Source organism: Corvus cornix, chromosome 3, assembly GCF_000738735.6.
Source record: "Corvus cornix cornix isolate S_Up_H32 chromosome 3, ASM73873v5, whole genome shotgun sequence".
Taxonomy (NCBI): Eukaryota; Metazoa; Chordata; class Aves; order Passeriformes; family Corvidae; genus Corvus; species Corvus cornix.
The window spans coordinates 33584124-33599863 of record NC_047056.1 but is presented as its reverse complement, the minus strand read 5'-3'; the positions used below and the strand labels follow the sequence as shown (position 1 = coordinate 33599863).

The window sequence follows — 15740 nt, the reverse complement described above, 5'->3', positions numbered from 1 at the left end:
TGACTGGAGATATTCAAGATCCCTCTGGATGCAGTCCTGTGCAATGTGCTCTGGGATGCCCCTGCTTGGGCAGGGAGGTTCCACCAGATGACCCACTGAGGTTCTTTCTTACTAACCCGACTTATTCTGGGATTCTGTGATATATATTATTAACTGTCTCTTCAGGCAGAGGGTCACCCTGTGCCCACGCCGCTCAGCGCGGCTGTGCTGTGCTCGCCCAGGACACGCGTGTGCCCCAAACCCGGGCTCCATCCCGCGGGCCCAGCTCCCGCCCGCCGCAGGGACCCCGGGCCCTGCCCTGAGTTAGGATGGCGGCGGCAGCGCCCGGTCACGTGGCGGCGGGGGGCGGCCCGCGCTCTCCTCTCCCGGCGGCGGCGCGCGCGGCAGGATGGAGCCGGCGGCGCTGGAGCGGTTCCACAGCCCGGGCAAGGGCAACGGTCTCCGCTCCCGCCGGAGGCTGCGGCCCGGAGAGCTGCTCTACCGCGACGTGCCCTTCGCCTACGTGCTCACCAAGCAGCAGCTGGGCAGCGTGTGCGAGCGCTGCCTGCGCAGGTACCGGCCGGAACGCAGCCGCGCGGCCGCCGCCAGCGCCGCCCCTTCCGCCGGGGCGGGGCCGCGCTGTGCCTGCGGGCTGGGGGTCTGTGCCCGGAGAGGAGCCGGCTGCGCCGGGGGCCTGGCTTGGAGAGGAGCTGGCTGTGCCGGCCGGGGTGGGGTCGGCTTGGGTTCGTGTTCCGGAGAAGAGCCGGCTGTGCCCGGTCTCGGCGGCTGTGTGCTGCCAGGGCTGAGGTTCGAGGCTTGCCGCTTCTTGCCGCTCTTTTTAACTGGGGGCTTTTTTTTTTTTAAAATGGCTGTTTTGAAGATGTCGCCTTTTCCCGGGTGCGGGGAGTTCCTGGGGAGGTTTCCCGGGCAGGAAGGAGGCGGCAGAGCCGGCGTGGCTCGGTGCGGTGCCGCTGCTCCGCGGCGTTTTCCCGCCGGGCCGGCGATGGCGGGAGGCTCCAGCCTCCGCTCGGGTGCTCCCAAGTCCGGCGGGGGCAAAAGGGAGCCGTGCCCTGGGCATTCGCAGAGCTGAGGAGGCACCAGCCTTCATGAAATAGGCAGCGGGGCCGTGCTTGAGTTTCCTGTCGCCGGCCCGGGTTTATCCCGTGTAAGGAGCGCGTGGTTTTGAGACGTGGCTTAGGTGAATGCCTACCTTCCTCCCGCAAATCCTTACAAGTGGAAACCGACAAACACATAGTAACTTTCTGTGTTTGTTTAAAAGGAAACAAACAAAACTGTTTTCTGACCTTGAGCAGTTTGCCAGCAAGCTGGATTGTGATGGAGCTGTTTGAAGAACATCTGTATATTAATATCTGAAATATACTGCTAGATAAGCCAAACGCCTGTATAATTGCCAAGACATGAAGAAGAGAGACAGGAGAAAATTCGATACTGCCAACTTTTCTTTTTTAGGTTTTTGCTTTGGTTTGATTTTTGTTTGGGTTGGTTTTTTTGGGGGGAGTGGGCAAGGGAGTTATTTTGGAAATATTTGAAGTTTTGTTTGTTGAAACAATCCAGGTGATTTGCTTCAGTAGTTTACAGGGCATCTCAGCTTCTGTGTAAAGATACGAGAATGTGATCCTCATTTAATCAAAGAAAAATTTATCAATGTATCCCAGCCAATGCTTGCATCTTACTTCAGCACATTGAAAAAAAATCCCAACCAAAGCAAAAACCCAACAAAAGCTCCTCAAACCACGCCCCCCCCCCCCCCCCCCCCCCCAAATAAACGCCAAACTCAAAAGATTTCTGGCTGTTTTATCTGTGAAGTCTGACTTGTGACATCAGAATCCTTTGGGGTGGTGACTGAACATTTTCCACTTGAAGTTGTGAGAGAGAGACTTCAGAAGACAGGCTGAGTGCAGCAACAGGTGGAATAAAAGTGAATCTGAGGTGTTCAGATGTAGATGTGTAACCAGGGCATGTTTTGTTGGGAAAAATAATGGTGTTACCAACTTGTTTATCATGAGAGGTTATTAATTCGTGTTTCTTTTTTTTCCCCCTAAATAGTGATAGCAGTTTAATTAAGTAAATAAGGAAGTAAAAAATATTTTTCCACCAGTCCGTCTTCCTTTGCAAAATGTGCTGTGGCTAGACAGAGTTTATAGATCAAGACTGTCCAAGCTGACATTCATCTAATTAAAGGAGATATATATACATCCATACAGAGAGCTCAAGTTTTTTTTTTTTTTCCTTTGGTAATGTATAGAAATTAATCAAATGGTGAAGTACTGCTAAACTATGATGTGAAATAGAACTGTTTCATCAATCTGTTTTGATCTGGTTGAATCTGTTGTGGTCATTGTTCAAAGTGAGGTATCAGAAAAACATTACTGCTCATTTCCAGGACTACAGATAAAAGTCACGTTGTCCACTGGTTTTCCTGTTTTTCACTCTGATCTTTAGGTGGCAGTACAGGAACACAAATTTTAAAAAAGTCTAGTTCTTAACATTGATTTAGTGTTTTAGCAATTCTTTTATATATGTAATTAATGTTTGAGGCTTTACACTGTGACGTGTAATTCTATACTTTTTTTTGTCTCTTGGCTTGTAGTAGTGAATGTTGTTTGATGCAGTTTCAGGCTGTATGAGAAGTGCTGGGTGAGCCAGAAGATGGGTAATGAAATGCAGAGTATCTTCCTTATGGACTGCCTGCTGAGAGGCAGCATGGTCTTGCCAGAATTTGGGGTCACAGGCTTGTGATGGTGCTGACTTACTCTATGACCTTGGCCAAATTCCTACAGGAATGGTCTGATGTACCAAAGCAGGGGAAGGTTGGCTGTTGTCAGTTTGCTGCTCTGTTTCAGAGAGGAAAGCTCAGATAGTGCAGTAGTTCTGCTTAGTCTTACCTCAATTAAAGTGACTATTATTGTGGATTTAAAGTGCTGAATTATTTATATACAAGGACAAATATATATATATATATATGTATGTATTTATATACACATAGTGCATCTAATGGTAGAAAGATTAACAACCCATCCTTATCTTACTGGGCTGTTGGTACTGTTTTTATAGTGACAATAATTTTTTTGTCAGTGTTGTTAGGTCTACATTGTAGACAGATGGCAGATTTTTGTAATTGTCTCCCCTTTTGTGATTTCTTCTTATTCAAACAGAACCCTGTATTTTCTAATGGAGAGGTTCATGTTTTTTATACAAGGCTGGGCTAAAATACTCTGCTCTAGATGGTTTAATATGATAGTGTAGCTGTTTGAATGGTATTCTGTTAGCAATTATAAAAAATACTGTCCTGAAATAGGATACATAATAAAGATTTGCTCTGAAGTACAAATTTTGATGAAGAAGAGTGCTGACAGTGTGTATTTCTATGGAAGCAGTGTCTTGGGAGAACATGATGTGTTGCATGATGGTACATTTTTTGTGAGAGTATCTGTAGTGTTCAGGTCAGTCATCTGGAAACATGCTGGTTTTACTTTTATGGAAGTCTGACAAAATTTGAATGGCCAGCATCTTTTGCCAACAATTTCCTGGGGAAAGCCACAGAAAAGATTATTCTTCTCTTACTAATTAAAGGTTTTCTGTATGGCTTCCTTCATGCTTTAATACCTCTTTAATGTTCATCTGACTTTCAGATTTTGAATTGAGAATATCCCCAGCCTGTTACAGATTGGGAATCAAAATGAAGTGAAAGTCAGTTTTTGTGGGGTATGCCCAGCCCCTGCCCTGGAGGGAGGCCTGCTGAGATAAGGAGATTGCTTAACCTCCCAGCAGAACTCCCCCTGGAAAGGCAGCCACTTTCAGTTATGGTGAGAAGAAGACAGACCCAGAATCCTCTGGGAGACCCTATGCAGATCCTTTGTAACCCACTGGCCTTTACCCTCTGACACCCACTCCCTGTATCCCTATAAGATCTAGCCCTCTGCCCCTGTGAGAGCAGAGAGAGTTCGTCCCTGGCTTCCCTTTGCCGGGTATGGACTAATAAAGCTGCCCCATGCAGAACTGCTATGCGGGTCTCTCATCTCTTTCCTCCTGGTCTGGCCTGGAGACTGCCCTGCAGAGCAAAGAGCTGAAATCACGAGCTGACAATCACTAAAGAGCTGACAGCTTCTCTGCAAGGGCGCTCTGGGTACAGCTGAGGGAAGACACTGGGCCTCGGGAAGATGATTCCTCACGGGACCATCTCTCTGGTCCGGTCACTGCTTCCTGGGTCAGAGTTACTGACCCCACACCAGCCGCATCAAGTTATACCTTTGATGTTTGCTTTTCACAAAACATTGCTGTGATGCCTTGTAGTTACAAGAACCAACTGCAAGAAAGTTTAAGTCCTGGTTGATACTTAGCAGCAAGCAAACAAAGTTTCTAGAATCCGAGTCTCAGAAAAAGTAGAAAAAAGAGGTAACACCATCCTACTTCAAAATGCTATACCACTTCTGCCTTTAAGGGAAATGAATATATGAGAATAAGTAATGAACAATATTATGTATGGACTATGAAATGAAAGGCATTAGCGTTTCTTGTTTGGGTAAGGTCAGAGGTTCAGACTCTGGAAGTGGATTAACAGGAAGTATGAATGGATTTTTGAATGACTACAAGTTTTCGAACATATTTAGAAAGGGGAAAAGCATTAAAGAGCATTAAAACTAGGAGTGGTGATAGACAACGTTAGAAGTGACAGCAAACTTTATTGGAGTACGGGAAATATAACCAAAAATTGCCTGAATAGTTGGGTAATTACAAGGTACTAAACACAGGCCAGCAATTGTGTGCTCCTTGCTCTATTTTAGCTGATTTAAAAATAGCTAAGTGGAAACACCTTTACATTCAGAACTGTGCATTCAGTCCTGTGTCTTCAGCATTGACACACTCCTAAATTGGCTGCTTTGTTATTGTTATTACTACTGTTATGACTACTGCTACTAATACAACATTGTGTCACTGTTATCATCATCATCACCATGCAAGTTGGCATACCATTGTTAAAGTATGGAATGCCTAAGATAATGACAGCCTGAAGGTACAAAAATACCGTTAATTTTTAACCATGGTGTGGAATTTTTTAAGTAGAGAGAAGCAGGGTTTGATTCAGAAAGAGAAGGACAAGGGAGGTGGTTGTGATTGCGTGATCCTTCCTACCACTTCGACCCTGGCTTGAAGCTGTGTGGTTCTGCCTGAGGACAACTAGTTGTTAACTGTTCAAGTGTACCCCTTTCACACTGCAGCAGAGAGGTCAAGAGAGGAGAGGAGCTCATTATTTTGGCTCTGTACGAATGGGAGTTTCTCCACGAAGGTTCAGTCATTCACCAGTAAAGCTAAGTTGCTTCCTTAAGCACCAAAGAGAGTGTCTCTCTTAGCCCAGCATCCAAGTTCTGCTGCTTCCAGCTTTGCTGGGTGATTAGGTGCAAGCTAAGGGACGCTCTTTCATTACATGATGTTTAGCATGTATGAGACTTCCAGTGATGCACAAGGCTATAAAATCTAGACTGCCTCCTCATTTATATCTGAAAAATACTTCTGTTGCTGGTTATTACAGAAATAGCTTTAAATTTATGCTAGTTTCTTGAAAACATCCTGTTTTGTCGCTCTAGGTGTTCCTAGTATACTTATATTTTGTTCTACAGGGGTTCTAAAGTGTGGAAAACTAATATTTGATGATACATTCTTTGACTTTTAACTTTTCATCAATTCTCAAATGAAGATAGTTAAGTATTATAGTTCTTTAGATATGTTTTATGGTTTGCTTGTATGAAAAGGTGTTTCGGGTTTTTCCCCTCCTGTGGAATACTGCATTTCCATGGTTGTTTATAGAATGGAACAACAACATTTAAAAAATTCCTTAAATGTATGTAAGAACATAATTCTTAGACTTACCACACAAGTGAATAAAGTTGGTCAGCATGATTTGGTGCCATGTCAATAAGTCAACAAGGTTTTTTAGATGTGAGAAGTATGAGGTGTTTCATATCCCTTCAGTGACAGGCAAAATTCTAGAAAGAGTTCCAGTAGTTTTCAAGATGCAGAACCTCTTATGGAGTAGAGGAATATAAAAAAAACTTATTAGTGTTAATTACAGTGTGAGTATTAGGAGCAGGTATGTTTTTGTACTTTGGGGGTAGGATGATCCTGGGAATGATATGCTCTAACTTGATGGAGCATTCTGACAGTTAGCAGTGAAATTGCAGCGCTGTCTCTTGATGTACCTGACGTGTAAAGTAAGAGCAATGCATGTGAAATAAAATTGTATGTGAGACAGGAGCTATACAAAGTATAATGTGAGGTTCCATGTACATTTCTGAGAGTGTTTCCCAAGACCTGAGAAAGCAAACACCACCACCACCACCAGCAGCAGTAATGTTTCTCTCTGAAGCTGAATGGCAGCCTGAAGAAAGGCAGCTTTTTCCTAAGAAGAGACTCTTCCCCCCCATCTCAATTTACTCCCATAGTGTTGAAGCAACTTTATGAAAAGCAGTAGAGAAATGCTTTTTTTCTGCCCTCATGCCAGCGGGACCCATAGAAGTGGCTTTCAGGCTGCAGTCTCATGCTGCCAGGAAAATCCTCTGTGAGAGAGAGTGAAAACATAGACTGTGCTTTCCTGCGGCATCTCATCCAGAGAAGGTCTATACCAGAAATTACAATCTCCATCTCCCATTCCTTCTGTTTGGAGTCAGGTTGAAGGTGGGGAGGAAGGAAGCTCTGGCATTCAGGATAGCATTCATACGAAGTTGTCCTGGCCTGCCTGCCTATTTGGTTTACTTTGCTCTCAGCACCCTTTTTTTGTGTGGTCAGGAGTTTCATGTGTTGCTGTTAGGAATATCCCTTGGTAGGTGTTTCTGACTGACTGTTTATTCATCTTGGAGGCTTGTTTTGAGAGTGTAATTCAGGTTCTGTTAGCTGGAAACCCTTCTTTTCATTGCATAGTAGTTTGGTCTTCAATTTGTGCCTCCTCACTGCTTTGGATACCTTGGGCTTGCTTTAGGTAATACATGGTCACTGCTGATCTCCTTCCCTTCCTCCCCTGCCTTGTGGCCTCAAAACTGTTGTTCTTGTCTGCTGCTGCCAACCTGACTCTGCTCCTGTAAATAACAGGAGAAATAGAAAAGGGAGAGGCATTGTTAAAAATAAATTCTCCCAGGTCAAGAGTTTTTATTGCCATGCCTGTCATTTATGGAAAATGAAAATTTTAGACATGCTTTAAAGGGCCCTAAAGCTATTACTGTGTTGGGATTTTGTGTATACAATTTTCATGCTTATACTGCTCTGTAATTTGAAAGTTATTATATCAAAATTGTTGTCCTGTCAAGCTGTGACTGACCATTTAAATTGTAGTCATCTTGTCGATTTTACTCAATTTAGGTTTTACTGTGTATGTGCAATCCACACCTGATACTGTATTTCTGTTCTGCATGGTGCAGTACCTAATATTACCATTTAAAATTATTAATATACTCTGCATAAATACTCTTTGCTTGCAGTTATTGATAAAACAATGAAAATAAGTTTGTGGATTGGATTGTCTTTAGTATGCATTCCCTTAGGTTGAACTGTAATTGTGCAAGTACAAAATTATAATCAGCACTAAGAGGGAAAACATCAGTGATTAAAATATGGTAACCTCTAGCTAATGTAATGACACAATTAGTTCCAGATATTTCCCAAAGAAAGTTTTTAATTATGTGTAAGTTGCTCAAAGTTTTGTACTGCATTAGGAAATTATTGTTTAAATTCTTTAAGAACTGTTACTGATATCTTGTCCATAGGTGCTGGAATTCTTGGATTGTTAGTGGTTGCTTCCATTGTGGCTGTACTCAAAAGCCACTCTGTGCTTTTGCCTGTATAGTGTATGGAATGATGCAGTTTTCCCTTGAAGAATCTTCTTGTCTTCAGAGCCAGTTGCTACAGCTGTTTTGAATTATCCAAAATTAGAGGGGTGAGGCTGATAGAATTTTCTGCATGTCTCTCTACCCCACCCATTCATATTTTGAAGTTATGGATCTGCATGACAACTTACCTGATGTGCTGGCTAGGAGCTGCTGAAAGGGCAGGCATTCTTCTCTCCTGAGTCCTTGCTCTCCTTCCTGCATGCACCTTCTGCTTCTCATTTGGCACTTTGCTGCTTATGTGACCTATGATACACTGGTGCAGAGAAATAAACTGGCAGAAAACATGCTTTACCAAAATAAAGAAGTCTTAGTGCCCTTGAATCAGCTTAATGCTGGGGGAAGAGAGCTGAAGTGGCCATTGAACAGGGGTCAAGGTCTGATGGTCAGGGCTGTGCTGTCTGGTAGTAGCTGGCCTTTAGTCTGCTGCAGCTAAAAATGAAACTGTACAAGGGACAGTTAGGGGAATTTCTGAGCTCTTACCGATATCCTTAGGACAAGTAGGGCTTTCAGGTGTGCAGGATTGACTGGATTGTTAGTGTTGAGGACAATTTTTTCTGCCTTGTAGTCCAGTCTAGTTCCGTGAGACCCCACCCTCATTTCTTTACCAAGTCATATTTCAGTCATATTTTACTTCCTCAGAAGCATTTCCTAGCTTCAGTTTAGCAGAAGAAACATTGCAGACATTTGCAGTTGTTTCTTACCACCTTTGACTGAAGTCTTGGTAACAAGGGAGTGTCTCAACTTTTCTGATTTCATTTTTGAAACGGATTTTACTTATTTTGGGATCTGTGCTTATCAATCACAATTCTCACCGTGCCTCTGTGGCTGAATGGGAGATTTTATTTAGAGGCCAAGTTGAAGTTTTGAATCATTTCCAAGGGTGTCCTATGACTCTAGGGTCAGTGTCAAGCGACACAATTTGTTGAACACCAGTAATCTTGTGCTAACTCAAGCTGCAATCCTCTATTCATGCAATATTTAGCTTTCCTGTTTATCATCATAACTGCTAGCTGCCTTCAGCTCAGGGTTTGCTTTGCTATTAATTTCATTGGTTAAGCTTAAGTGAAATTACAGACTGATTTTTTTAAAGTATCTTCTTGGCCTCTGAGTACCTGATCCTGCTGTCAGTAGGCAGGAAATACAATTTTGGCTTGACTCAGGGTGGGCTTGCCCTTGGGTGTTCGTGTAGTGTTTGTGTGCTTCCTGTGTCATCAGGTTTAAGCATTCAAAGGAAAAAAAGCCAGCAAGTGTGTTGAGCACTACTTATGAGGGTGTGATTAGGAGTGGGTATGATCTCAGAATCACAGAAGATATAGAAGTGCAGAAAAGGAGTAAAAGATCATCACTGAGTTAAAAGAGGAAATGAAAACGGTCTTATCAACTGTAAACCCCTTCTTACAATTCACCCAAATATGGCTCATTCATACAATCTAACTGAAATGTCTCATTCAACTGCTCAGAGTGTGCACTGGTGACCTGAAAAGACAACTTCTGTGGTGATGGCATTCTTGGTAGTGGGAAGGAGCATGGTAGAATAGGGAGAAAGAAGTGGAGATGTTTGGTGAAGCATGGTCCTCAGGGAGGGGTTTGTCTCAGGAAATACTGAGCATGAAATAAACTGTCTGTGTTTCCTAGGGTAAAATACTTGTTCAGTGTATTTTGTACTTCTTGGGCAGAAACTTGTTTTTATTTATTAGTCAAGAAGAGCTTGAAAGCAGCTCACTTTAACATAAAGGTTCAAACTGGAGTGCTGTCTTGGTGTTTATTTTTTTTTTTTTTCCCTGTTGTGTTGTTTTAAGTACTACTCCTCCCTGGTACGATAAACTATGACACCTCTTCTTCCAGCTGTGGCCTGACTGCTGTTTTCCATCACAGAAATAGAGCCTGCTACTCCTTCTGAGATAAGTGGTGTACTAAGGGAGACTTGCTGTGTATAAAAGTATACTCATAAATTTTATCTCCTCCATTTCTATGCACCCTGTGTGTGAGAAATAATTTCCACTTTGCAGATCATTGTGTTTGAAATCTTTACTGAATATTGTATAGGATGAGAAAATTTATGCCAGGCTAGTACACTATGGTTTAATTTCCTCTGAAAAAAAAGTTAAGATTTTTTTTTTGATCAAACTCTGGATACATATATTTAAGCATTGAGTGAATGTTGGTGTGGGTTTGTACTTCGTGTAGCTGGCTTTGATTTCTGTGGTGTATTGACTCCAAGTCCTTCAGCTGTTGAAAGTATCTTAGTCCAGATTTCTGAAAAAGCAAAAACAGATTGAAAGATTTAAAAGAACAATTGAAGTGGGACCGAAAACCACTTCAGATTTATGGTCATAAGCATCTATGTTGTTTTAACAAATGAGACTGGCTACTCAACTGTTTATGAATTTTATCCACTTGTCATATTAAAAGAGTCATAGTAGTTGATATTCCTGCACAACAGATGGAATAGCAATGGAAACAATTTCTTGAAATACTGTATGAAACTCAACATGTGGTGATTGATTTATCTGAAGTCTTTGCCCCAGGAAAAAGAGGCTTTGCAGCAATCCACACAAGATATGTACGATATCAGGTATAAAACAGATACAGCGATGAAATGTATTTTATCATCAGTAAGATCTTCTACAGTATTATGTTGGGTCTTTTTTTGTTTGTTTGTTTTAGTTTTGGTTTTGTTCCACAAAATAAACACATCATACTTATGTAAGTAAGTATCTATTACTCTAAAAATGTCCCTTTCTGTGGCTAAGTAAGTAGGTGACTGTGCTGATGAGCACTAAAAAGAGTGACAGGAATAAAAATAGCAGTTATAGAGGCTCTTAGTTAGCAACCCAGTTGCTGAAAGAAGTTAATCTTGCCACTCCTAATGGATACCTAGTATTTTATTAGACATGTAGTCAGCCTATGTATTGCTTATATGTGGGTTTTGCCGCCAATTAATAGCCTTTGCTGCTTTGGCAGTCATTTTGATTGAATTGCACTGACTGTTTTATGTGATTATTGCTTTATTCTGTGTTCTGATAAGTTAAAACTACTTAAATTCAGTTTTTAATGAAACTCCATAAGGAGTGCAGGCTTGCTGAGCGTTGTATGCAAAAGAATTATGCAAAAAGACCCCTCTAAAGACTCTGAAAATTTGTTGTGGGGTTGTTTTATTGGATTCACCTTTCTATTGGAAAGTGTACTGACAGGAGAATCCTGTTGCATGTATATAAAATATGACACAGGTTGGATTCATTCGTTCTGAGTTAATGCCCCCTATGGAATTTAGGATAAAAAATAAATGCATGTGTGGAATGTGGTATGTGTGTGCCGAATTACATATTCAACTAATTTTTCATTGTTTGGGGAGTTACTGGATTTTTCAAGATTTTATTTTGATGGTGTTTGTTTTATTCAGTATTTCGGGCAGCATTTACCTTTCTGCTGCTGTTGGCTGCATTTCTAGAAATACCCTTTGCAATAATACACATCACATTACTTGTGTTTACAACCCACTTGTAAGGACTGGTTATCATTTTTCTCCTTTCTCCTTCATGGACAGTCTTTGAGCACAATTTGGGGGAAGGGAGTCAATAGAATCAAAGAATCACCTCTTTTTTTGATGTCTTGCTCATGTATAAAACTGAAGATATTGTCAGCTGATGTGTATATTTTAATGCATGTATGAGGAGTGTGGCAGATGAAGGATAACCTTGTAGTTCAGATACATAATTGGAGGATTACAGCTCTTCTTTTGTCTGTTAAATTTAATGAGGTCTTTCCTTGATTATCTGTTTGAGAGGGGTTTGAGGTTTATTGCACTCACCCATATATTTAGAAGTTGTTGATAGCATGTCAAATAAAAATATTTTAATTATATGTTTGTATATCACCTTCAGGGCAATATTTGACCTTAACCCACTTGAAAATCCTAAAAAGTGCTTATAGGCACCAGAAAGCCTATCTGCTGTAAATTTACCAGTACCGCTAGGAAACTATCCAACACCAACAAGTTTATGTGTATACTTGGAATTAACACAGCTTTTTAAAATTGGTAAAATACATCCTAATTCTGCCAGAGCTGAAAGCTCTGCCATGCAAAACTTTGTGGTCCTTGCAATTTGCTGGATGATATGATTGTTCCTTTCGGTTTCAAAAGCTGTGAAAATTGCTTGTCCTTGGCAAAAAAAAAAAAAGTTTGTGTGGAAAAAAAATGCAGCTTAACTGATATCATAGAAGGAACAGTAAAGAGGCCAGTGGAATGGGAAATACAACAGACTAAAGAAAATGTCAGTGGGAAAAATTCTTTACTTGAAATGGACTCAGGAGACATAACCTGGAGAGCTGCTCTTAGCAGAAGGGATATTAAATATTTCTGGGAAAAACTGATCATAAGGGAAGAGCACGGCAGTTTTTTAAAGTACTGGTCAGGTATGGATGATATTGTGGTATAAATCAATTACCAAAGCAAAGAAAGAATTTAGCAGATGGAAGCTAAAGTTAACAATGTATTTATGGTTTAAAAAGCAATGAAAAATGCTTTCCAATTTTTGTGTAAAAATTTCAGAGATACTTGGAAAGGTGAGACCTGAAGTCCTATTTTTCCCTGGAAAGTTACATGGCTATGGCCCTCTGTGTGACTCATGGGAACAAAATACAGGACTAGGAAGGGATTTGTAATTTCTGTAAAAGATTTGAATTTCCAGAAGTTGCAAAGCATCCTACAGAGAGGGTAGAAATGGTTCAAATAGACAAGATTTTTTTTAAATTTAAAAGATCTCTATGAACCTGTAGGCAAACTGGTGTGGCGGAAACTGGATTTTGAGTAGAAATTTGTGTCTTTGTATTTGGTCAGGAGGGCTGTGAGATGAAAGCACCAATGTGAGGCATGTAACTGGAGGGCCTGGGGCTGTTTGCAACACGGCATCAGGGTGGTTATGCTTCCTGGTGGCAGAAAATCACATAAGGCATCACAGTCTGTGCCAATGAACACGGATATTACCTGCAATTCTGAATATCCTGTTTCAAAGTTGGTTTTAGCTTCTTATCTTGTTTCTGAGTCTCAGGAGGAGTTGAACTATTAAAGGACATATTTTGTCTTTGAACACGTAGCTCTCAGCAATGTCAGTGTTTGGTGTGCACAGAATACAGTGATGTTTGGCTTTCTGTTGTGGGGAGCTGATGTAGGGCTCTGGTCACTTCTGCAGTTTTCCTTCCCTTAATCTGCTTTGAAGCAGATGAAATTTACATTACAGATAATTTACAGAACTCCCAAGTGCTTCAGAAATTATTATGGAGCCAAAGATCTTGTCCTTAGAGATTGCCTTGGAAGTTGTGACTTTGGGAATATGTCTGTTCAGAACTACAGTACTGTAGACCTATTAATTTTTAATTTTCATATCTTCTTAACCTCCCCCCGTGGCGTCTTATAAGCTATATGTGTCAGTACACATACTTTTTTATGACCCTTGTAGCTAGGGTTGCTTGTGAAGTACATATTTGGTACTTGTTCATATGGGCGTTGATAATAAAATTAGTTTTCACTAAAAAGTACTTTACTAATAGCTGTTTGTTATTAATTGAAAGACTATGCTTAATTTTCTTCTTATAGCACATAAGGATTCAGAATCAGCTTTAAAAACTGCATTTGTTGGAACATCTCAATGTCGATCCATTTTATAGCTGGAAGGGAATGGCATTTTTAAATATTCATTTTATTTTCCTGATATAAAGTCGCCTGCACTGTGTGTTTGGCTCCCTTTTGCTGTAAATTCTTTGAGGCATGAAATAGCTTGCCAGTTGTCTCTTATGCTCAGAAGTTAATGAATGGTTATCAGTTTATTGCAGATAATAACTTGGCTACAAACTGCAATGCATGCTTAAGCTCATTGTGTAGAATTTTTGCCTTAAGACAATGTTTAATCAGTGGTTGTAGGTTTAGGAATGTCATTCCAGGCTGTGCTTTCTCCCAGGACTCCACAAGAGAAACCTTCTCCTATCCTGCTACCCTGGCCCATTCTGCGAGCGGAACTTTTCTTGGCTTTGAAATGCTTCCAGTTTTGCCACAAACTTACAGTAGCTTTTAATAGAGCAGATGTTTTGTCTCTATCTTGTAGTGAGTCCTTAGTATTCATTCTGACTGGTGAAAATGAGTGACCTCCAGTTTTTCCTAGGCTTGTACCTATGAAATAAAGTTTGTCCTTGACATGTGTATCTCTTGTTTACTGATGTTGGGGATGTGAGTTCACAATAAGGAAGAATAAAATCTGCGTGGACTCACCCCTGCAGTTATCTCCTGTTAGAATAAAGGCAGAAAAAGGTTTTAATTGTATGATTCCTAGAATTGGTAATTTCCATAAACGCTTTTTTTTTTTTTGTTCAGGTGTGTTTTCTTTTTATGCATATGGGTGCTTCTTATGCAATAAAAAATTCTGGATTAATTTTAATTGGAAGGATTATGTTCTCTTAAACTTACCTCATAGCTGAAATAAAAAATTATGTTTTAACAGTCTTTCAAAAAATTAGTTCTTAATTTTGCAAAGTTATTTCCCAATCAATTTTACATTATATTAATTACAAAAACCCATTCATTCCTTCTTCTTGATTTTTGTTTTAAAGTTACTGAGGTTATATTTGACAAATAAATATGGTGTACATTTGAGGAAGCAAGTTTTTACTAAGGCAGTCCAGTTACTGCTGGCACTCTGTGCAAGGTAGTGTCGTGGTGGTAGGCCGTTGAATAGACCTCTTAATGAGACTTACCACAAAGCTTTGTACAGTATTGGCTTCAATATCAGGCTTTTGGAGCAACCTTTCTAATAGAAGTCATATCTTTTCCTATTTTAAAAATGTCATAGCAGTTACTGGAAAAACATTAAAGACATTAAAAACATTTGGACTCGCTTCTTCTTGTGTCGTACTAGTTTTTCACCTTTTGCATGATTGTGTGTTGACAAAGCCTCATTGGCAGAAAGTTGACTCTGAAATGTGTTCAGTCAGCATAAACATCGTATGTTAATGTGACTGTAGTTCCTATAGAACTGTCCACAAGGAGCGATGTTTTCCAACTGCTCAGTCTAGTTCCTTAGCCTGTTTCAGCAGTGGACTTTACTTCGAAGCAAATGCCCCTTCTCCTCATGCTCAAAGACTGTAAACTGCTTAATTATACTGTGGGGTTGGGGGATGTCAGTGCAGCTGCTGCTCTTGTGCTTTGCATTAAACCCCCCAAAGTGGTATTTAGGTGGTGCTGTGATAGGTGCTGCTGGGTGCTCCGTGTGGAGGTCAGGTACTCCACGTTGTTTTTGGATTACCTGCTTCAAGCAGAGCCTGGCCCTGTCTTCAGGAACTGTGGTGTCCTTTCACCACTTGAATTCAACTGTTGGGGTTTCACCAATGACCAACGCCCTCTGTGGCTTGTTTTTTGGGGGCCTCCACAGTAAAAATGTCTTGGTAGGGAGGGCTGATGTGTCCTGGTTTGTCGTGTAAACAAAGTTGTTTCCCAATAAGATGAAGAATTTTTTCCAGGATGTTGTTGTGAAGAGAAGCTGTATCTGGTGAACACAGGTAGTAGCAGCCCAGGGAATGAACATTCAAGAGGATTAATGTAGTTTGAAGAAGTGAATGGACATGATTGGGACTTAAAAATATGCCTGGAGAAAGCCTCACTTACAATAACCTTAATTCTAGGAAAAAAGCAACAATTACCCAGAAATAAAATTGCTTTTCTATGTCATGCAGAAGCACTATTCTGTTTACGCTTTCTTTTTTAACCTAATCGACAATTTTAAGTTGCATTTGACTAACATCCTTCCTAAACTCACTTTAAATACTCAACATTTAAAAAGCTAATTTGTCTCAAAAGTCTTAGTAGTGTGATCA

The 15740-nt window shown here is 40.8% G+C and overlaps 1 protein-coding gene across 8 annotated transcripts in view; it reads left to right on the top strand.

Annotated features, from left to right (window-relative positions):
* The first annotated feature begins 363 nt into the window (after positions 1-363).
* Positions 364-15740, top strand: part of SMYD3 (SET and MYND domain containing 3) — a 397286-nt gene continuing 381909 nt past the window's right edge. For 6 of the 8 annotated variants that reach the window (XM_039569870.1, XM_039569868.1, XM_039569866.1 and 3 more), the window contains exon 1: positions 364-552. In XM_039569870.1, coding sequence (XP_039425804.1) covers positions 389-552 — 164 coding nt within the window. In that variant the 5' untranslated portion in view covers positions 364-388. Of the gene's footprint in view, positions 553-636; positions 787-15740 lie in introns of those variants that run through there. The other 2 variants (XM_039569871.1, XM_039569872.1) reach the window with 1 other exon arrangement.